This window comes from Fusarium odoratissimum, assembly GCF_000260195.1.
Source record: "Fusarium odoratissimum NRRL 54006 unplaced genomic scaffold supercont1.5, whole genome shotgun sequence".
Taxonomy (NCBI): domain Eukaryota; kingdom Fungi; phylum Ascomycota; class Sordariomycetes; order Hypocreales; family Nectriaceae; genus Fusarium; species Fusarium odoratissimum.
In genome coordinates, this window is record NW_022158691.1 from 699310 (window position 1) to 721347 (window position 22038).

At 48.1% G+C, this 22038-nt stretch overlaps 8 protein-coding genes across 9 annotated transcripts; 6 read left to right on the forward strand and 2 right to left on the reverse strand.

The window, feature by feature from the left end:
- Nucleotides 1–2263: 2263 nt before the first annotated feature.
- FOIG_04176 (uncharacterized protein) lies at nucleotides 2264–4814 on the forward strand (the record flags this gene model as incomplete). The annotated part of the gene is made up of 3 exons (XM_031202302.1): nucleotides 2264–2308; nucleotides 2354–2952; nucleotides 3006–4814. 3 exons carry the CDS (start codon nucleotides 2264–2266, stop codon nucleotides 4675–4677), a joined length of 2316 nt encoding a protein of 771 aa, XP_031067749.1. The 3' UTR covers nucleotides 4678–4814.
- An 867-nt stretch (nucleotides 4815–5681) lies between these two features.
- FOIG_04177 (uncharacterized protein) lies at nucleotides 5682–7459 on the forward strand (the record flags this gene model as incomplete). Its single annotated transcript, XM_031202303.1, has 6 exons — nucleotides 5682–5965; nucleotides 6017–6081; nucleotides 6131–6844; nucleotides 6996–7104; nucleotides 7164–7337; nucleotides 7390–7459. The coding sequence occupies 6 exons, from the start codon at nucleotides 5682–5684 to the stop codon at nucleotides 7457–7459; spliced, it is 1416 nt and encodes a 471-aa protein (XP_031067750.1).
- Nucleotides 7460–9482: 2023 nt separating this feature from the next.
- Nucleotides 9483–11619, reverse strand: FOIG_04178 (uncharacterized protein). Its single transcript, XM_031202304.1, has 2 exons — nucleotides 11061–11619; nucleotides 9483–10955 (listed from the first exon to the last, which is right to left on the reverse strand). Exon 2 carries the CDS (start codon nucleotides 10702–10704, stop codon nucleotides 10078–10080), a length of 627 nt encoding a protein of 208 aa, XP_031067751.1. The 5' UTR covers nucleotides 10705–10955; nucleotides 11061–11619; the 3' UTR covers nucleotides 9483–10077.
- Nucleotides 11620–12184: 565 nt separating this feature from the next.
- FOIG_04179 (uncharacterized protein) lies at nucleotides 12185–12698 on the forward strand (the record flags this gene model as incomplete). Its single annotated transcript, XM_031202305.1, has 3 exons — nucleotides 12185–12310; nucleotides 12373–12436; nucleotides 12499–12698. 3 exons carry the CDS (start codon nucleotides 12185–12187, stop codon nucleotides 12696–12698), a joined length of 390 nt encoding a protein of 129 aa, XP_031067752.1.
- Nucleotides 12699–14403: 1705 nt separating this feature from the next.
- FOIG_04180 (50S ribosomal protein L34e) lies at nucleotides 14404–15131 on the forward strand (the record flags this gene model as incomplete). Its single annotated transcript, XM_031202306.1, has 3 exons — nucleotides 14404–14441; nucleotides 14566–14689; nucleotides 14943–15131. 3 exons carry the CDS (start codon nucleotides 14404–14406, stop codon nucleotides 15129–15131), a joined length of 351 nt encoding a protein of 116 aa, XP_031067753.1.
- Nucleotides 15132–15679: 548 nt separating this feature from the next.
- FOIG_04181 (uncharacterized protein) lies at nucleotides 15680–16443 on the forward strand (the record flags this gene model as incomplete). The annotated part of the gene is made up of 2 exons (XM_031202307.1): nucleotides 15680–16154; nucleotides 16235–16443. 2 exons carry the CDS (start codon nucleotides 15680–15682, stop codon nucleotides 16441–16443), a joined length of 684 nt encoding a protein of 227 aa, XP_031067754.1.
- A 601-nt stretch (nucleotides 16444–17044) lies between these two features.
- On the forward strand, nucleotides 17045–19834 carry FOIG_04182 (uncharacterized protein). The gene has a single exon (XM_031202308.1). It carries the CDS (start codon nucleotides 17600–17602, stop codon nucleotides 19502–19504), a length of 1905 nt encoding a protein of 634 aa, XP_031067755.1. The 5' UTR covers nucleotides 17045–17599; the 3' UTR covers nucleotides 19505–19834.
- FOIG_04183 (alkaline phosphatase) lies at nucleotides 17192–21995 on the reverse strand. Of its 2 annotated transcripts, XM_031202310.1 has the most exons (3): nucleotides 21879–21995; nucleotides 21262–21786; nucleotides 17192–21206 (listed from the first exon to the last, which is right to left on the reverse strand). In XM_031202310.1, exons 1-3 carry the CDS (start codon nucleotides 21879–21881, stop codon nucleotides 20058–20060), a joined length of 1677 nt encoding a protein of 558 aa, XP_031067757.1. In that variant the 5' UTR covers nucleotides 21882–21995; the 3' UTR covers nucleotides 17192–20057. The 2 variants fall into 2 exon arrangements, with proteins under 2 accessions (XP_031067757.1, XP_031067756.1); XM_031202309.1 differs by having other exon boundaries at nucleotides 21262–21977.
- Nucleotides 21996–22038: the final 43 nt, after the last annotated feature.

The window sequence follows — 22038 nt, forward strand, 5'->3', positions numbered from 1 at the left end:
GCTCAGCATTCCAGTCGACGTCGATTTTTTCCATGAGGAGCCTTGAGAAGTCGATCATCCCGATATAGTAAAGTGTCTCAGCTAAGGAGATAAACGAAGGAAGCTAAGTCAGGAGCTGTTGGTCTTGGCAGGACTTCTGCAAGGGCAACACGAGGTTATATTGGGCCAATTCTGACGCCTCCCGAGGGGCAAAGCTGGGAAACGTTGGAAAAATGGTGTTTTAGGCGGTTTCCTTATGTTGGCGCATCAGTGGCTGTAAGCTCTGTTGCATGTTTTAGAGCGTGACTAGATTAGTCGCATCCACTTTGTTTTCTGTTTGTTAGTTAACCTTTGTTAGTTTCACCGTTCACTCCTTATGATGTTGAGGCACCTCGAATCGAGGGGATGTGTGTTAACGATCATGCGATGTTAATTGAATATCAAGAAGATCACTTTATTGACCTCGATTCATAGGATGGAAACGTTCTTCGCCGTTTAATTTCGGAGAGCAATAAGACACTACGGTAGGTATCTATGGTGAACAAGAAACTAGCACTGGACGACACTCCGAAATATCGCCATGTCTAGAATATCAATGATCTTACACCCATGCTATTTGTAATATTCAGCTCTTAGCCCATATAATCGACTGGTTTGTCCATCATTATGTCATTGATGTTTGCTGTATTTCGGAGCTTCTCTCCGCGGTAGGCGTGAATACGCCGAGCCCGAATTCCGTAATCACAATCCCATGGTGTTTCTGTACGAGGTCAAAGCCATAATTTTAAGACTGACTAGACAGTCCTAAAGATTCAAGCTATACAAGCTTAAGACTTTGCTCTGGATCGACACATGGAAAACTTGTTTGCCATTGACCCGGCCCTTCAACACCAAGACTCCACCCACAAACAAGAAATTTAAGCATGATGACGCCTCATGAGAGCATATGGACGAGATATTGCAAATAAATCTAGTCTGTAATCTGTAGACGTACTGTTTGATTGGGTTCCCAGCTTTCTTACCGAGTTTTCATGGCGTTTGGCTCATGACTGTCGATATTCACGACTCACGCCAAGTTCCACTCACGTCTCCATGGTATAAAAAAGAAATATGAACTTACGTATAGCCTCATACAGCTAGTTAATCATCTACATTAGGCAAAAATTTAACATTCTCATTACGGCTGGAGAGTCTCTATCCGGTGAGGAACACACCCTCTTTCACAACTTGGGAGGCCTAAAGACAAGGACTAGCTAATTCAGGTGAGTGGACAAGCTCAACGGGAGTTCCTAAATAAGTTGAAAGTTGCAGAGAGCTGAATAATCGGCTAGAGAGTGTTGGTTTGCCTCCAACGATCCCATGGGTGCATGGCTAACGAGGGAAGTGGTGGGCACCACAAGACTTGGTAGAAGGTGACGGGCTCAGGCAAGCTGTCACAAGCTGTCAAGCGACACAAACTTAGCTTAGATACTATGCATACGATATAAATGAAGAACATTGATACAATAATGAGTAACCAGCAATTATAAGAGACTTTACTTGTAAGGCCTGACTTCCACATTCCAACATGGAATCTCACTAGAAGGTTTACCGCATTCCAGGTAACCCAGATATCTGGTTTCAGAGAACGGTTAAAAAGTTTCTCTCAACTGCCGGACGTTGCAAAACTTTGCCAATCCGATCGAGCTGGTTCCTCGATCGGTGGAGCAGAAAGTCTCGCGTCTTGGCCTGCGAGAGAATAAAACGGCCCTCCACCTGACGGCGTGACGTTGGTGGCATCAGAGTCAACACCAGTTTCGACGGCAAAGGAACGTTTGCCTGATTAGCAAACTACTCTTCTTTAGTTTGCGTTTCGAATTACTTAGTAGCGGGTTTTCTAATCTGGTCATGATCATCATCGCGATCAACTTCGGACAACCCGCTCAGTGTAAGACGAAGCCCCGTTTGGACTTGGTGATAGGGGTCAAAACACAAGCGATTATGAAGAGAAAATTTTGATTCACGCGTGGAGTTGATCGACGTCAGTGGAAGATGTCTGAGCTCGTGATCGCGTCAGAGTTGACGGGTGAGAAGTTGGCAGACCGGGCAGCATGGAGCTCGACCGAGGAAGAGAAAGGAGTGTTTTTTTATGATAGGGGTGAAAGATCGAGTAATGATGCTTATGTTGAGCTTAAGTCTCAGTATAACTCATCTCTTGATGTAGAAGTTGTCTGCTCCTTGCTATCTGCTCTAACTTCTCCTTCATCCGTTTCAAGAACCATTGTCTGCTTGTACTACCAACAACATGGCGAATTTGCATGTTTCAGAAGCTGATACTGCTAAGAGGACTGTAAGTTAACTCTCTCATTATTAGGGCCTTGCTAACATGCAACAGAGTAACTCCTGGAGAAGCCCAACCCATCAGGAAAAGAGCTATCCCCCCCTCCCCTCGTTCTTTACCAAGGGTTCAAACAACAAATATGTTCTCAAAGACAATGATGGCCACTTCCATGATGTATCTCTGGGAGATATCCTGGAGAGAACTAGTCAAGACGACGCAAGATCGTCTGATGAAAGCGTTGGCCCCTCATTGTTCACTTCCTCCCTCTCATACAAGTCTTCCTTTGCCCAGGCATCCGTCTCCCAATTCTCGTCCAACCTTCCCACTAAGCCGAGTAGCCCTTCTCTTGGAGAGTCTTCTCGCAAAAGAGACCTCATAATTCCTCGTCCAAAACTACCTGAACCAGTAGCTCGACGACGGGATAGCGGGTCGGTGTATAGCGTTGAAGATGTCTCGATCCAGGCCGTTGACTACACTGCGACTTCCACTCAAACCTCTCCCCGCAACTCAATCCTGAAGGAGAATGCCGCTCCTGCTCCCAAGGTTGAGATTGACTCTGAGTCTCAGAACTTGGATGAGTACCTGAGGAAGTATGGTCAGAGGAAAGTCACTCGGCAAAAGCACATCATGACTGCGTTTCTGATTTCTGTCAAGTAAGTCTCTCAACACTCCTCGACAAGATAAAGACAATTCTGACATCATGAAGTTTTATGTTTATCTTCGCCTCCTGGTGGTGGCCTCGCTATTACTATGTCTACATCCCATTCATCTCATTCCCCCTTGTTCTCAACTGCGTCATGATTGCCTCCATCATCTGTTTTACTCTCAAGAATCTCATCTTTGCTGAGAAGATAATTGAGCCCGATCACCTTGAAGATCTCATAATGGTCATGCCTTGTTACAATGAAACCCTGGAGGAATGTACCAAATCTCTAGATTCCCTGGTTGATCAAGTTGGCATTGACAACCACAAGAGAGGTATCATGGTCATTTGCGACGGCCGTGTCCGCGGCCCTGGAATGGAGAAAACGACAGCCCAGTACCTCAATGAAGACATTTTTGTCGAGCAACTCCACCGTGAGAAGATCGCCAGAGCTTATAGAGCTTGGGATGGCCAAGCCATGGATGTCGAGATCTCATGGGGTTACTATAAGGGCGTCCCATTCTACTGCATTGTCAAAGAGCAGAATCAGGGGAAACGCGATAGCCTCATTGTTATCCGCTCGATTTTGTACAAATTCAACATCAGAAACACCAACCCCACGACCATATTTTCTTCGCAATTTCTGCTCTCAATGACTGACTGGCTTACACAAGAAGTCAAGGTCAATCAAGTGGACCATTTGATTGGCATGGATGCAGACACCATTTTTGACAAGGTCTGCATTTCAGAGCTGCTCAAAGAATCAAAATACCCAAATACTGTGGGCGTCTGTGGCTATGTTGCGGTCGATTTCAAGGACGGCAATTGGAATCTGTGGTCAATCTATCAGAATGCCGAATACACAATTGCTCAAGGCTTGAGACGACTGCATCAATCCATTGCCACGAAAAAGGTCTCATGCCTGCCAGGATGTTGTCAGCTGCTAAAAATCTGCGACATGACTTGCGGTGACAAGGTCCTTGTTGAGCTGTTTGGATATTATCCTAGACCGCTTGATGGCATGATCACACGCATCCGAGCCACCGCTTCTGAAGACAGAAATCATATCTGTCAGCTTCTTACAACATTCCCAGAGGCGCAAACTCGACAAGCTCTGAGAGCTCGAGCGTACACGGATGTTCCTCATTCTTGGAGTGTTTTCCTGTCCCAACGCCGCCGGTGGACACTTGGAGCTACAAGCAACGATTTGTTGTTGACAACAGCAAGACATTGCCAATGGTGGGAACGAATTCTTGCGTTTTCTAATGTCCTTACTTGGTGTCTCAATGTCTTTGTAATTGCTTCTATCGGATGCATGATCGTTGCTTTTATGCATCAGCCGTGGTGGATCATCTTGGCCTTTGCAGGCATTATGATCGTACCACTCATCTACTACGTTATCATGGCTGTCTGGCTCCCTCAGTCGATGCTGGAAAGATTTCAGTATCTTTTTGGCCTTTTCATATTCGTTGTTCTCGGACCATTTTTGAATATTGCAGTCATGGTATTTGCTGTTTTTAACATGGATAGCTTTGGCTGGGGCAAGACTAGGAAGGTCATCGCTGAAACCCCTGACGACCAGGTCCAGGAAAAGCAAAGACTAGAGGACTCTGGCAATGGCTCAGTCTCACCGCAGCTGAATAGCGGAAGTAACCAAGTTGATGAGACTGCAGCGGGAGTAACAGTCCGGAGGCCGACTGTAGTATACGTGCCGCCAATTGCTCAACACCGGTAGTTCGGCTATAGTTTGCAGTAGTTGAACGCCAAAGCCACAATACGATAGACTTAAAACTTCTAAATGTTAATCCTAGTCTTGATTAAGCCTCAAGTATGGGTGCATAGATAGCATTCAAGATGTATGTAACGTAACGTAACATGCACACCCACATGTATATCCTCAGATCTATCAACTGCTTAAGCCTCGAGTCTAACAAAGACACCCCTGTAAATTCCCCAAACCGCCTCTTTCAACATCGTCAACGACATCAAAGCGCGATCGTCAGCTCCCCACCCACCACCTGAAAGACTGGCGTTTAAATTTATATGGTTCAAAGGCTGGAACCACCACGCTAGAATCGGGAGCGGCGGCCCAGAAGCTCCTCTGAAAACGTGTCGATCGCGTACCTCACCTGGCAAAGTGCGGCTACTGCCAGGAACAAGGGGTGGTGTAAGACGCCATGAGCTAAACATTTCCAAGTATAGTAATCCTGTTTGGCACAATCAATTGTTGATGGTGTATGGCACTCCAAGTTTGGGATCCTCACATGACGCAGAGTGACCAAATTCGCTCACTCTTGTCATTGTACTATATCTTCTTTCTCCAATAGTCGATCAGCAATTGTATAGTCGATCCTTTTTTTGATCATTGCATGACCCACTGAGAGTCTTTACCAGAAGAAGCGTCAACGCCAGCAACGCCTCGTCATTGTTATTGGAGCTGAAAATAGGACTCAACAAAAGTAAAAAAGAACTTTGTGTCAATGGTTTATCTTTGTTATCCACAAGAGAAAACATCCATAACGCCGGTCTCGTCATCAAGGCCTGTTGGTCGGATCGGGAACAGTCCTGAAGATGTCTGGCGGGCATCAAGGATTTGAAATACTCAATAGTCTAAAATAAAAGATTCGTCAGGGATATAACTTACTTATATCTAAGAGCTCTGGTGCACGTTTGTGTCGATCCTGAGTCTTTATCTCTTCAGCACAAAAGGATCCGTTGGATAATTGTTAGTGTTTCATAATGAAGTCTCTCACTCTCCTGTCACTGGCTGCTCTGCCAAGCATGGTCTTTGCACATGAGTTTATGGTCAGACGCAAAGGAGCCGAGTGCAACATCGCTGCTCGTCATGAGCATGCTTCAGCTCAGTCCGAAGGGCTCGAGAAGCGAGTCTCTTGTGGAAAGGATATTGGCTCTTGTCCCAAAGGACAATGTTGCTCTGCCGCTGGCTACTGTGGCACCACTTCGCCTTATTGCTCTTCACCGCAATGCCAAATGGACTATAGCAACGGCAACTGTGATGGAAGGTATGTTGGTTTCCGATCTATAAGTTGACGCCTGACCTAACTCCTGTTCAGCAAGAAGCCTAAAGGTGATACCACAGCAAACATTCCCAGATCAACCACTGGCAAGGTCCCCTATAGTAAGTATCTAAGCGTCACTGCTTGAAACACCAACCTGACCAGACCTAGACGTATATATTACCAACTGCACTACTCCTGGAACTTTCGCCCTGACCTTCGATGATGGCCCTTACAAGTACACCGACCAAGTCTTGGACGTTCTCAAGCAGAACAACATTAAGGCTACATTCTTCATCACTGGTACCAACCTCGGCAAGGGCCAGATCGATGATGAAACCACAGGCTGGCCCAAGATCCTCCGCAGGATGTACTCTGAAGGTCATCAGCTCGCCTCGCACACCTGGTCGCACCAGGATCTCACTGCCTCAAGTGACGAGGTCCGTCAGCAGCAGATAATCTACAACGAGATGGCCTTCCGCAATATCTTCGGGTTCTTCCCCAAGTACCTCCGTCCCCCGTACGGAACCTGCAACCGAGTCTCCGGCTGCCTTGACTATGCGACCAAGCTTGGGTATCATGTTATTAACTGGAACCTTGATACCAAGGATTTCGAGAACAACACCCCTGACAAGATACAGACCAGCAAGAACACCTTCTCTAACGGCGTTTCTACTAATGCTAAGGCCAATGCTTACATCGAGCTGAGCCACGATGTTCAGGAGCAAACTTCTTACAACCTAACTGCTTTCATGATCAAGACAATCAAGGACAGGGGATATACAGCCGTCCCCGTCGGAGAGTGTCTTGGAGATGTCCGTGAGAACTGGTATGTTACTGATCCTAACTTCCAGCCTTCAATGCCTGTATACAGCGCCGCTCCTTGTAAGTACTTTCGCCTGCACGATATACTCCATCGAGATATGCCCCGGTGTATCACAGAGTTTCTTTGAGCATGTGGTATCACTCGGCTGTTTCGGAGCTTTATGTTGAACCCAAATAGCTATAAGAAAGCAAGTACTGATATGCTCAACAGCTCCCTCTCCTACTGCCGCTACCAAGGATGGCACATGCGGTGCTAAGGATGGCGGCACAAAGTGCACCGGATCCAAGTGGGGAGACTGCTGCTCCTACAACAGCTTCTGGTGAGTCTTCAACCCTAACCCCTAGCAGGCAAACCACTGACCAACTATTTCTTCTACAGCGGCTCAACATCCGGATACTGTGACGGCGGTTGTCAACCCGACTTTGGAAAATGCAACAAGTGGACTATCGGAAGTGCTCTCATTGTCTCGGCCAATGGTCTTTGCGGTGACAAGTATCACCAGACTTGCAAGGGCTCTACATACGGAGACTGCTGCTCCAAGGGTGGAAACTGGTAAGTTCTTTCTATCACCCCATTACTATCTTTTATCTAACAACGTATCTAGTGGTAAGACGAGCGCATACTGTGGCACTGGCTGCCAGAGCGGCTTCGGAACTTGCACCTCTTCTAAGTGAGGCGTAGGAATTCGAGGCAGCCTCCGGTAGTGCTGCAAACCACTATATGGTAACTCATCCCTGTTTATATATTGTTCATGATGTAGACGTAGTTTAGACAAGTAGGCATTTGACGATTAAAATAAACATTGTTACAAGATCATATGAATCTTGGACTCTTCTGGTTTGCTCTTCCAGTAAGTTCTCATATATCTCTGTGGTGCTTCCCGGCGCATTTTGGCCTCATAAAGAGTCAGTCAGATAGTTCTAGCAGCCCAAATTGCAGGACTTGCCAGCCCCTGGCCCTCTCAGCAAACAACACGAGTACGCAACTGAGTTGCAAGTCAACAGGGCTCGATTTTGAGTCCAACTTCCCCAACACGGCCGAGTGCAGTACTCGACCCGTGTTGACAAAAGCAACCATATGCCAGCCCCTGTCTGATGATCCCTTTAAGCCTGTGTAATAACGTTCGAAATTCATAATGAAACCCACCAAGCATATGTGAGAATAATTCTGTTGCTGCTCTCACTGGCCAAACTATCACAAAGTAAAACTCGAGATGTCATCCAAAGCTCATCTTTATCGTCAACGCCGGGGCTTTACTCCTATGAGGACTCCACCGGCGCCTCCAGGTGACACAAGACATGCCGGCTGCGTTCTTGTGTGCACAAACAACTAGGATCTGTCACTCTCACAACGTGCCGGCCCTTGCCAATTCAGGCGCCGCGGATCTGGCCACGCACGCGGCAGAATGCATGCAGCCGCCGTATCTCATAAGCCTGCATCCCTAACAGGGCCTTGTTATGTGCGGATAGTCTCCTCGAAGACATAGCACGGGTGTCAACAGATCCACGGATACCTGCAATTCCGAACATCTCCGGGTGTGAAAATGCACAGTCAATAGCAGATTACCTTCACCTCTGCCTTGATCAACTTTTGGCCAACTTGACTACGTAACTTGGCGGGCGTTTGGAGGCTACCAATGGCATTTACATGTGCATGTATGTCTTAGAATTGTCCACAGATATTTTTCAGCTTGAATTCTGCAGTTTTTTCGGCAGACCTGAGGTTTCTCAGCCGTAAGTATCAACCAACGGTCAGGCGCCTTGCACAACTGCCAGGGATCTAGTGTCGTTTGCTCACTCGTTGTCTGTCAGCGTTTGAGGCGGCACCCGTCGACTAAGCATCAGCCGTTTGTACTATGGTGCCATGCGTATGTTTCCATCAGTTACGGTGGTCAAGCGCCATTTCTGGAATTTCTGACTTATCATCCAGTGTTTCATGGTGACGAATAAGGACAGCTCTTGGAAACAGAGGTCTCATTTGACATCAGGCTTCAGATTCAACTGAAGTTCTCATAAGGCGATTGCATTGTCGATGCATTGCTACTAACTCAATTAAGTACTAACTGCATTGTCAATTCCTCGGATCTGTTGTTGGTGGAGGTGCCTGCACGATTGCCATGTTTTAGTCGAAATGATGCCGCGATCTGTTGAAAGATAGCAAGTAATTGTTGGTAAGAAAATCTCGCCTCTCCATGTTCTATAGGTAGCCTATAACAAAATCATCAAACTCAACCAATCAACTGCCCATCGTTGAATACAAAAATAGCTCAGACCAAGGGATATGCAATCCAGCCTCAAAGAACAAAGGCGATTGTAATCCCCCTAGATCTTGCTTGGATCTTGATTCTTCCGCTATGCATCCGATACTTCTCGTGCCCGTGTACACAACGTTCAAGCCCCAGCACTAAGCCAACACCTCCTTACTAACACCACAATCAACACGCATCAAGATGTACTCAACCGCCTTGGTAAGCTCAGGCCCGAGAAATGTCACGAAAAGCAACAGCATCGTCGTCGCAGACAGATCTGTCCAAGGCGTGGGGCCGGTGTGATCTAGAGTTTACCAGAAAACGTTGTTTGCCTCGACGAACATGGGCACGTACCCATCGTACAGTGTGCGAGGCGTCGATGGCCATGTCCACAAGGGGAATACCACATGGAAACGTGCGTTGAAGAGGGCCCAAGCTCGGTGGCCCTGGTCAGTGAGCATTTCGAGACATGGCCAAGCTTGAGACGGATAGCAACATCTATCGTAGATCAAGTCGGAGCACAGGGCAAAATGGGCAACAAAAAAAAAAAAAAGAAAGAAAACATGTCGACAATGGTTGATACGATTGTGAATAGTAATCTGTCAAACATCACGCGGCTAATTGCCAACTTGTTAATGTACACACTAGACTTTATACCTCCCTCAACAATAAGAAAGCCGTCCTCTCGTACCAAGAAATAGAGACAGAAGGGTAACAAGACGAAAAGAACAGAACAAACGAATCAATCCCATGCGCGCAACCTCATGAAGGGTAGTAGTAATCTCACATAGCCCTCAACTTTGTAGGCTCCTTTCCCTAAACGCCCTGAACAGTTCGTACTTTGTCATTAGCAAAAATCCTTGAGAACCACCAACGACCGCATGACTTTCACAAGTCACTTCGCTGTGAACCACTTTTGTTGATATGAACTCCGTCGCCATTGTAGGCGTTGATGTTTCCCGACAGATCCACCAGGTATGTTGATACTCACTGGTGATCGTCCATGGCGAGATGCCGCGCGTCCGCACCTATCTGGCCAGTTTCCTACATTACCGTCGAGGCTAGAAGACGTGTTTCGACATCGTCCATACCCATCCCATCCATGCGAGGACCTTCCATTCCCTGGAGTCTTTGTTCAATAGCCTGGAAGCGTGGTTCGTAGCCGCCTCCAGCTCGGGCTTCAAGACTGTCCATGCGCTTCTCGATGTTATCAAGGCGCTGCTCGATGCGCATTAGACCCTGGGCCATGTCGTGGTTCAGGCGGTCGAGCTTATTAGTGAAAGATCGGATCGATGTAGCCAGCGGCGCGTTCTCCTGACCAGGCGTGCCAGAGGGAGCTCGTGGCTCATGGTTATGGCGTCCCTCTTGGATAGCAAAACGCCATTGGTTTCCGAGCTGAACTTCGCAAACGGCCTTGGCGCGAAAGGGACAATCAATTTTGCGCGTCGAAGGGTTGCGCTTCTTAGCAGTGCTGTTGTACTTGACACCACCGCGGTCGCAAACGAGATCGTAACGGGTAGGTTTTCCGTCGCGGTAGTTTGAAGCGCGCAGCTTGACGATTCCGTAGCCCTGGTCCTTCGCAACGCGCTGGACGGAAGCCATCAAATCTTCAAAGGTCCTAAATATACCTTCTGGTGGGGGTAATAGCGCTGGAGGTGGTGTATTCGGCATGACGAGTGATTGAGCCAGGGTGGCGGTTGTAACGGAACGGTTTAGATAAAGCGGGGAGGGCAAATAAGTTTGCCCAAGAATAAATGGCTTCGGAGTGCTTTAAAAAGACCGGGTGCAAGGCGGAGAATGAGATCGCGAATGGACGAGAGATGCTGTTGGTTTTGGTCGCGATGCTGCAGTACACAGGGCAGGTATGCAAAAGGCTGGGTTCGACTTTCCCGCACTGTTCTAACTGTGATACAAGTATGGACCTAACAAGGTTTAGTGTTGATCCGGTCCGGGCCAGGCGGACCATTCACAGGCCAGACCTGCAGAAAGGCGGGGCCGTAGGTGACAGCAGGGTGCAATCTACGTACCTGATGGATGCTGCGAAGCGTCGTTTTGTACGTCAAGCACAAACCAGGGGAGGTAGCTTCGCGCAGAGCAAGGCGAGGTAAGGTACCAGACAGTATGAACGGAGAGGGAAGGGTGTGGAGGGGTCAAACAACGTGCTGAGAGATGGTGACTTTGTGTAGCTTCAGCGGGTGCGACGATGGAAGATAAGGCAGAGACTATATGTACAGTAAGTAGCAAGAATTATTGCAGGCTTGTGATGAAAGAGATGTGCTTGCCGGAGGCACTGGGCCTTGATATAAATCAGGTTTTCGAGGTGGAAACGGGGAAACGGTTCGAAGGGGGTGTGAGGAAGCTCAGGCTTGAGGCTTCAAAGCTGTTTGTATGGATGCCAAGCACGTGACGGACGGGCTGAATAGAGCGTTAGAGTTGGTGGTTGATACGGGTAGACGCAGCAGTTGCGGGCTTCGACTTGTTTCATGAACATTGAGGTGTTTGTCTCTCTCGTAGACCCTTTTTCTTGATGACCGTGATACACTGGCAATTCTGGCGTCTAGACAAAGAACTCGAGGTATGTCACCTCTATCGATCGACACGGTGCGGGCTTACTCTGACGGGTTCAGTTCAGTTCAGTCGCAGCTACAGTTGCAGTCCCATTATACGGGTCACCGGTTCCTGGTTCCTGGTCCCTTGCTCGATCGAGACTCGTTCCCTCAAAACGGTTCGACTTAGGTACCTTACTTCAACTGCATGTGCCTACGGTCTCATTGAACTTGGTTGCACCAACGGGAATCTAAACGTCAAAGCTTCTTCCCTTCCCCTAACAACGCTTGCCCCACGTCACGCAAGGCAAAGACGAAGACACAGTTAATCTTTGTATGCGTCCATCCAATCCATTCCTTACTTCTAGAATGTTTCCCTGCGTCAACAAAGTTTACAGTGCAAGCACTGACCATTTCTGTTAGACCTTTGTATCCATCTCGGAATAAAAATAGAGCCCTGTCCACTTTTGCCAGTCTGATCCTTTCCCCATTGTCCACGCAAGCCTCTCATTCGCTCGGCCACCTGCGATCTCGTGTTGCTTCCTCAGCGCCATCAACTTCTGGATACCCTATCTTTTACCGGTCTTCCTACCCCATTCGCAAACATGAACCAGCAGCCTGCCGTTCAAAATCAGGCTCAGGCTCAGGCGCCAAATGCAGCCGGCCAGGATGGCTGGGATGAGGCGCGCCTTGAGGAAGCCATGAAACGCCTCAAGCTTCTGCACATCAAGGTAACGTCGTTTTCAACGTGAGAAAACGAGATGCAAACTTGCTCATCAGGCTCTTGTTTCAGGTCCGGCAATTGAACGACACCATCCCCAAGATGATCAAGCCGCTTGTGCAAAAGCAACCTTCGCGTAGGCTCCCTAGTCCACTCGTACTCTGAAACATCCTGAGCTGACCCGTCACCTATGTATAGCCGATGTCATGTTTGCAGCTTTCATGAACTCAGTCAATGAAGCGCAAGCAAACATCAAAGAGGTTACCGACTTGATGCGCGATGAGAAAAGTCGTGAAATCTTTGCGCAGGCCAAGAAGAGAAAAGAGGAAGAGCCCACAGGTATCAAGACTTGGGAATATTATGATCACCCAGACTGGTTCAGAATGGATGAAGAATAACGAGATACATGGGACATATAGCATAGGCGTTTATGGACGGTTTAATTACATCATCGGGACATTAATGATAGGAGCAAGAGTGGTGCAGAAAACGCTTTCGGACTTTTTTCACTACTGGAAGACGGTAGATCAATATCATGGAGTTTTAGAACAAAGCACCACACAGTTTTTTTTCGATCCAATGGATCGATGATACAAACATTGCCGCCTCGCTCATTAGTGATACTCGATGCCATGAATTCTGAGGTTGCTTCTTTAACGACGAGGCGGCCAGAAGCTCAGTGAAATGAACAAGGTTTCGGGGAACTCCTATAGAGTTTGTGATATATTACAGTCAAATTGTCCTGATTTGCATAATTTGGGGAACAGAGAGGCATAGCCCCTAAGTTTCCATAAGACTGTTTCCTTTTTCCAGGGCAAGGATAGGTTGATCATCTTTGACTACACACTCTAAGATCTGATCCGAGGGCGTGAGGTCCATAGAAGTACGTTCCTCCTGCTTTGAGAATGGGCTTCCTTTCTAGCTTTATATTAACTTTCGGTTCGCGAATGGCACCGCGGTTGACGGTTGAGGCCACATAGCAAGACCTACTCTAGCAAAACCGATACCGAGCTGCCAGGGGGGGCGGAGAGAACATGATGGGAGAATGGCATTGGATCTTCTGCAATAGTTATGCCTAGCTTAGTCTACATTTCAGTTAATAAACCCTCTATATGAAGTGTTCTGATCATGGAGTCAAGAACTCATATTCTCCTCTATCTCCAAATCATAGAATATGTATAGCTTTAGTAGGTAGCTAAAGGCTCAAAGTGCTCGGGGGAGGGAAATCAGAAGCATTAATGATAAATATTAGCGATTTCCCCATCCTCTACAGACTAATCATATTTCTAAACGTTTACTAGAACAAAGATATCATTTTATGCTGAGAACCTATCGAGTTACATCGTGACTTATAGTCAGGGGAATATGGCACCAGTTTCAGTCAAGACTCAGAAGTAGGCCAATTGAGACTCAGTATCTCGATATCGATACTGTTTCAGTATTTAGTAGAACTTGAAAATAACATTTTTATGGATCTGAATACAAGTAGTTGGGTTGGCCGCGAGATCGGCCGTGAATAGATAGCCTTGGCTGGGCATGGAGGAATGACAAGAACTGGCACCACATATATTATTCAGAGCAAATTACAAATCAAAATAATCAGCGTGAATGTTTCCAAAGAGTCAATTTGTGACTTATGCTGAGTTTTTGGTCTTAGGAGTTTGGAAAGCAAGGCCTGATTCACTATTTCAATGCATCCCACTGTTATCGCACACCGTCTATCCATTGAATAACAGCAAATTCGTTTCACCCGACTCAACCTGTTCGGCGGAGTTCGGGAAGCACAGAGATATGATCTGTTTCTGCGAAACTGGCACAGATGAAGCATGTTGCTTCTCTCTATCCACAGATCACCACCAACTAAATGAAACTACCCTGAGGATCTATTTTACATCCAAGTCCAAGTGGAACCTGCGGCTGGCGAAAGCGTAAGCCACTTTGTGGCTGTATCACGTGCTTAGCACGCCAGCCCCACCACGAATTTTACACACCCACACAGAATTAACAACTCGAGTGTTTTGCGAAATCTCCTCTCCTACTCCCGCGTCCAACGTCCAACACCAACTAACCCGAGCAGCTCAGTCAAATCACCAAGCCGCTACAATGGTTAACCACAGAGTCACCTACCGCCGCCGCAACGGGTGAGTTCTTTCCTACGAAGCTGTCGAGTTTTCTCGCTCTCGAATATGTCGAGATCCTGGTTCTCGCCATACAGCCTCATACTTTCGACTCGGCCATACGATCAGGAACTAACCATGCTCTCAGTTGGAACACGAGAAGCAACACTACCCGTACCATACGTACCCCCGGTGGTGAGCTCCGCGTGCTGCACATCAAGAAGCGAGGCACCGTCCCCAAGTGTGGTGACTGCGGCTCCAAGCTCTCAGGCGTAAGTCGACCACGACAAGCGAATCTTCTGCGATACGAGGGATGAGACAACACGAGGACGGCACACGGGTACTGGCTGGCATGCGAGGCAACGAGCGGTTGTGACATCAAGGCCGATGGCTTCACATACCGCGAGAGGAAGGAAATTTGGCATGACCCATCCAACCAACCGCTTCTTGTTTTGTCTCTACCCTCTGTCGCAAAGGATTATCGACCTACCGTGGAATATTAGAACTGACCCAATTCTCCCATAGATTCCCGCTCTCCGACCCCGCGAGTACTCTCAGATCTCCAAGCCCCAGAAGACCGTCCAGCGCGCCTACGGTGGTTCTCGATGCGGTAACTGTGTCCGCGACCGTATCGTCCGAGCTTTCCTCATTGAGGAGCAGAAGATCGTCAAGAAGGTGCTCAAGGAGCAGGAGCAGAGCCAGAAGAAGAAATAAATGCAATTTCCATTGCTAGGTTAGGCTTTGCGTGGGAAAGGCAAGGAACTCTGAGGACTCGGTTCATTGCTTTGGTGTTCATTAGGCAAAAAGGGACTGCATGATACATCGGGCCGGTGCCAAATGGTTGGCCGTCCGCCGTCTTAGGACTGCTACTATCCTCTTGGTGACTTGAATGAGAAAAGAACATCAAGCTGGCGTGGACTGTGCATGAGTGATGAAGTATCGTTGGTGTGGCGAAGGTGTTAAAAATTATGACCATGAAAGTGAGATAAAAGTTACCGGCGCCAATTGGTTCAAATTACATCCACTTGGATTGTCAATATGTGTCTCATTGATTCATTGTCATTTAAACGGGTTCTCCATTTGTGTCATCTCAAATACGTAGACTGAATATGGCGAGGTGAAATCATGACGTGCTAAAATTATCTATCCCCCACTTACTTTGATAATCTCTTCCAATTCCTACATCGAAACGAGAAATCCTTCCCTCCGCCACAACTGTATACCTCGAAAGCCCGCGATATTGTCATAATTAGCATTCAGTCATGGCATCACGAAGTCTCATCCGGCCATGCAGCGCACAACGAGCAGTGTGCCAAGCTCTCATCCAGACGCCGCGACCTAGATCTACGACTACAGTTTTCAGAGCCGCCACCTCGACAGTCTCACCTCGTTCTCAAGCCTCTATATCAAGTCGTCGACTCTTCCACGCCCTTCCGAGCCGGAGAAAGGACCAACAGCCACCAGCACAACCTCCCCCCACCGACTTTGCCGAGCTCGACGTGCTCGGCAACACTCCAGCGCCTTCAACTTCGGTCGACGTGTGCATGTATGATGGATTTGGACTGAACAGCGGCATCACTGTGACGGGCGGTAATGGCGTTTTGTTGATTGATGGCGAGGTATTCAACTGGCGCCCGTGGGAGGCCAAGGGCTCAATGAATCTTGTCAACAAGAAGGGCCAGTTTGAGCTACCACCAAAGGCATTTGCGCTATTTGATCTTCTATGGCCTCGACCTGGTATGTGTTCATCCTCGCCACTTGTGTCATGATATATTTGGCATCCTTGAGGAGAATGCTCTTTGCTAATTGAGTTATAGATCTTCTCATCATTGGAGTCGGCCCATCTATTATGCCATTGGCACCCGAAACGAGACGACTTATATCGGAACTTGGTATGCGAATCGAAATCCTAGACACGAGAAATGCAGCTGCGCAGTTCAACTTGTTGGCCACAGAACGAGGTGTTTCGAACGTAGCAGCTGCTCTGATACCCATTGGATGGAAGGACGGTGTTGGAGCGGAATGAAAGCAGTTGAATCGAGAGGCGCATTTCGAAAGTGTATTTATATTGTAAGAGTATGAACGCGAGGGCAAGATGCTGTATATATTCGCTATCATAAACAGGGAAATGGCGAGTCCTCAAACTGACTATTTTGCCCATGCAAAGCAATCGGAATGAGATTCGGAAAGCTCTCTGTTTTCGAATTCTATATTCATTCTCTATGTGCCGTGGTATATCTTTCTAACAGTCGAGGCCAGGGACTTACATTGCAAAAGTTTGCGATATAGCTGAGATTTATGGATACAGCCAGAGCACTTGCATTCACCACACATGACTGTTTACCCATGTATAGACGCAGCTACTGAACCAACACAGACTGGCATTCCCCAAAATGCCATAAGGTACTCGGAGCCAATTCGAGTCAATAATAAAAACTAAAGATAACCAAAATTACAAGGTAAGGAGCATTTCTTCGAGATTCTACTCATAAATTCCATCATCTTTAGGGTAGGTTCCATGTACAACATGCCTCACTCCTGCACAAATAATTGGTTCCCCCAATGGCGATCTCATTCGCCCACAAGGTATGATGCAATTGTGTAATTGGTTGCTTCCCTGAACTTTGACAATTACTCAAAACCAAATCAATCTCCATTCTCATCAATATCAATTCAGCAACGCCACACAATATCCACACTGAAGATCATCGAATTCAGCATCGAATTTTGACATTATTAGGTCACACTTCACGCAATTTTTGTTCTTTGGCGCGCCCTGACCGCGGTTCGCGTGGGGCACATACCTAGGGTCGACCGTCCAAGAACTTCAAAAGCTTGGCTGGGCCTTGTTTGTTGATCATTCAAGTTCCCGTTGTCAACTGGTCTTCTCTATGAAATTGCAAGCCTTTCCGGCGTTGTACTATTTGACATATTCCATGTTGATTGTATGAAGACAGCTGCGGCGGTCGGAGAAACACGCGAACTTGGTGTTACTCGTGTAATACCAATAATACCTTGTTGGTGACTCAACAGCAGCTTCAATCTCTGGTACAACTAAAACAATCGACCCAAACTCAAACCCAATCGCGACTCAATCCCTCTTTCTTATCCATTATAAAAAATCCGCAACAAACTTATAATACCTCCACCAATATCCTGGAGTTAAACCCCCAGACGCACTTATGGCCTCTCCTGCAGCGAGCGTCCAACAGGACGACATTGACTCCACTGACCCTCACCTCACGGACCCGACCTTGCTGAGGGATCACTCAGAGTTCAAGTCCTATACAACAAGTCGTTTCAAATACTCTGGAATTCGAGTTTTCTACCGACAACATACCAAGGCAGACCAACTACCCAAAAAACCTGCTCCACTACCACTATTGGTATTTCTGCATGGCTTGGGTGGCTCTGTTGCCCAGTTTCATCCTCTGTTAAGTAGTCTGGTGGATGAAGCCCCTTGCATGGCAATTGACTACCCCGGTTGTGGCCGATCTGAGTTCTCGGTCACTAATTGGGATGCCTACACGACGGATGCTTTGGTAGAGCTTCTGGAAACAGTCATTGAGGACTATCGAGACAAGGACGCAGGCCAACGAGTGGTCCTGATCGGCCACAGCATGGGGACAAGTCTCGCTGCTAAGTTGGCCAACACGCAACTCGAGCATACAACTTCGCTAGCCGAGTACGTCGTAGGGTTGGTGGCTATTTGCCCTGTGTCAAACCCTCCTGATGAATCAAAGACATGGTGGTTTCGGATGGGACTTTGGGCTCCGGAATGGATGTTTAATTTGTGGCGAGCCTGGGAAGGTTGGGGGGGCCCCAACAGTGCCAGTATCATACGTTTCGTTGGAAAGGATGCTGACGAGGCTACCCGAAAACTTCAATATCGCTTTAACAGACAGAGTCGAACCCCAGTCTTTAGACGCATGGCTAATGGCGCCCTACCACTCTATCACAACGGCAAACCTAAAGGCGGTCTCCCAACCCTGGAGGTCTGGGCAGGATTAAATATCCCCGTCTTTTTGATAGGTGCTAAAGGGGACACTGTTGTTTCACCTGAAGAAGCCGAAAAGATTGCTAAAGCATTGGACCCTGAGAAGACTCTGCCAGAGTCAGGGTCATCAGAAGAGACACACGAGGCTATTGCCGACGCTGCTGCCCCCGTCAGTACTTCTACAAGACCGCAGGATCATATGCCACAAGCTATTGAAGATCTCAATGATGATGACTTCACAAAGGCCAAGTCTCCGGTGCTTCCCAGTTCAGAAGAGGACAGCCCTAATGATCCCTCAACCCCCGACGAGACTATGACTGAACTACCTGCGCAACCGAACCACCCCAGAAAGGTAGTAAAGACCATTATGATGCCGTCACCTGCAACACACGCTGTCCTATACGCTCCCTGCTCAGTTCGTGCCGTTGCTGGGTTAATTTCTGATTTCCTTGCCACACACGTTACTGGCAGACTTTCCCTGGCCTGGCAACTGCAATACCTCTCCCGTGAGGGAAAATGGGACGTCAAGAACCTTAACAAATGGAAGTCTGTCAATCCCGTATCCGAGCCGATTGGACCTGCTGGAAAACCTATTTTCCGGGCACTCAAGACACTTCGTGAAGTGGACGATGTCCATTGTCCACAGAATTTTGTTTCGAATTGGGGTTCTATTGTCAAAGATATCATTGATATCTCAAAAGACCAGCCTGTCTATGACCCCCGCGGGTTAGAACGAGCTGGAATCTATTATCACAAGTTCCCCACAGTTTCGAAGATACCTCCAGAGGCTCGTGAGGTTGAAGCTTTCATCAAATTAGTTGACGACCTTAGAGACCAGCAGCCTGCACGCGCTACCGCTGAGGACTGGACCAATCCCGAGCAGTGTGTTATTGGAGTGCACTGCCATTATGGTTTCAACCGCACGGGATACTTTATCGTATGTTATCTCGTTGAGCGGTGCGATTTCGGTGTTCAGGAGGCTATCGACACATTTGCCAAGGCGAGGCCTAACGGGATCCGCCACTCACACTTCCTGGATCGGCTGTATGTACGATACAATGTTGACACGGTTTCTGCCAGCCAGTCATGATTATCAAGAGAGAAAGGCGTTTGGTTAAGGGTGTTAACGGCCACAAGCGAGGAGTATATTGGCTTAAAGCGTTGATTATGGGCCATGGTTTAGTTAACAACCAGGAGTCTGGTCGGTGGTCTCTGTTGGCAACTAGCGTATAGATAATGGACTACTCGATGTTTGTCGGAGCCAAGCATTGTAGTGGGCACTTAACAGGCATGATACTCTACCCACTTTCTCGGGTCTGTATTGAGGTGAACTGGACAACACATTTAGACTCGGGTACCACTGGCGTCATGCTGGGATGACTACGATGAGTCTGATTATCTGATTTAATGTGAATTGCAGGGAATGTCTGTTGGGCGATACATCACCAGACATCCGCTAAGAAGTTGCTGTAGTTGCGCTGGTCTGAAAACTCAAAAGTTCAAATGCATCATAGGCAGGCTAATGAGTAAATCTACTATAGATTGGGTATACCGCTCTGCATATCTTGATCACAATCTCCCTACCGACCTCTTACTAGACTCATGTAAGTCGTATAATCATTCTAAGAAATGCAGTACATCCGTTAGACCTCAATAGCATGGTACTTGTTGCCGAGAGACCAAACTTCGTCGAGTCCTTCCATGCCAACATCTTGGACATTAACCTTGCTCATCTTTTCCTTGAGTTCCGAGGTGATCGCGTCAACGTCAACCTCAAGATACTCCCGTAGATATTTGCCAACATCGGTGTTCTCAACATTACCACGGATGCTCTCTGTTCCCGGGCCACCAGAACTGTAGATATTGACGTCGACGGCAGTGTGGCCGTGGGTACTCCAACCGACGTGGGCGCGCAGGGAGATGAGAGCTGAGAAGAGGACAAGGGCGCTCTCAGGGTGATCGGCAATGGTGGTGATCTCCTTGTCAGAGGCATTGGAAATACCAAGACCGCGGACGACGAGTTCCTCGTTAATGTACTTCTTTAGCTTCTCCTTATTCTTCTTGATGCTGGAATCAGAGGCGAGGTGTGTGTTGAGCTTGGCGTGAAGCCACTCAGCCGAGGCGGTAGCATTTGCGAGGGCTTTGGGGTACCAGTTGTAGACAGGGAGGTGACCGGGTTCCTGAATCGCAGTGGCAAGGCCACCAGTTTCATGATCGCTGGTTGCGACAAGAACAGTTTCAGTCTTGCTTTCCTTGATGAAATCAAGAACAGCTTGGAATGTCTTGTCATACTCAAGAACCTCGTGGACCTGAGCTGCAGGATCGTTGATATGACCGGCATGGTCAATTCGGCTACCCTCGATCATGATGAAGAAGCCCTTGTCACTCTTCTCGGTAGCCTTCTCAAGAGCGCGAAGAGCAGTCTTGGCCATTTCGCTCAGCGAGGGGTAGACGTCGTTGTGGTTTCGGCGGTCAATCTCAAAGGGGATGTCAGTTGGGGCAAAGAGTCCGAGGAAAGGCAGCTTGACGTTGTTGCCACCCTTGAGAGCGTCAAAGCCAGCGCGACTGTCGGTGTAGGTCCAGTTGTGCTTTTCCTTTGCAATCTTGATCACATCCGTGTCGTCAGCTCGGCAGCTGCCCTCTGTGCTGTTGGGCAAGAAGTTGCAGCGACCACCACCAAGCATCAGATCAACAGTTCGGCCCAGGACACCTTCTCCGATCTGTTGAAGAGCAATCTCGTCTTCCATCTCGCGGAGGACCACGTGGGAGTTGAAGCAGGCTGGAGTCGCATCCTAGATAGTCTTGATTAGTTTCGTAATGACTTCGTTACAATCTAGTCATACATACCTCAATCTTTGTTGTGACAACAAGTCCAGTATGATATCCAGCACGCTTGGCAGCTTCTAGGACTGTTCCACAAGGATCGTGGCTAGGGAGTGTAGAGATAGCACCATTGTAGGTCTTCTTGCCACAGGAGAAGGCTGTAGCACCGGCAGCACTGTCTGTAACCAGGGAACTGCTGGAGCGAGTCCGGCTCGTGCCCCAGAAATGCTTATCGAGAGTGAGGGTATCGCCGAAGGGAAGCTCTTCCACGTGTTGTCGGAAGCTACGCGTCAAGGACAAAGGTGCAGGGCCCATGCCGTCTGACACCATGAAGACGAGGTTTCGCTTAGAAGCGGGCGTGTTGTGATCATGCTTGGTTTGTTGCTCATGCTGAGTCCAGATAGCAACAACAATGACAGCAGCAGTGGCAATCAGAGCCCAGGCAAAGAGGCCGAGTTCACGGAGTCGCGAGTTCCGGGCGGCCTTATCGGCCTGAGCATCGGAGCGGCCGTCACCGGAGCCGGACAAGAGAGGATCGCTTTCGTTGGCCTGAGGAGAAGGCATTGTTAGCTAAAAAGAAAACGTGGGATGACAAGATAAGTCTCGGACTGAGGCAGAAGGGAAGAAGAGGAGAGACAAACCATTGTACGGTATCTGGCCGCGTAAGAAGGAGGAAGAGTGTTGTGCAAGGTCCAACAAGACAACAGAGAATGGTTGGATGGGCGATTATGGCATTATGCTGCGACACTACGAGTTGGAGTTATGCGGGGGTAGCTTCAGAGCTTGTTACAGGGGCTTCCA

What these genes read in the sequence shown, in the direction of transcription:
- FOIG_04182 (XM_031202308.1), top strand. Translation starts at nt 17,600, where the DNA reads ATGGCCTCTCCTGCAGCGAGCGTCCAACAGGACGACATTGACTCCACT.
- FOIG_04183 (XM_031202309.1), bottom strand. Translation starts at nt 21,801, where the DNA reads ATGCCTTCTCCTCAGGCCAACGAAAGCGATCCTCTCTTGTCCGGCTCC. An exon ending in TTGTCACAACAAAGATTGAG is followed by an intron (nt 21,207 to 21,261) that starts GTATGTATGACT and finishes AAGACTATCTAG; the next exon opens with GATGCGACTCCAGCCTGCTT.
- FOIG_04178 (XM_031202304.1), bottom strand. Translation starts at nt 10,704, where the DNA reads ATGCCGAATACACCACCTCCAGCGCTATTACCCCCACCAGAAGGTATA.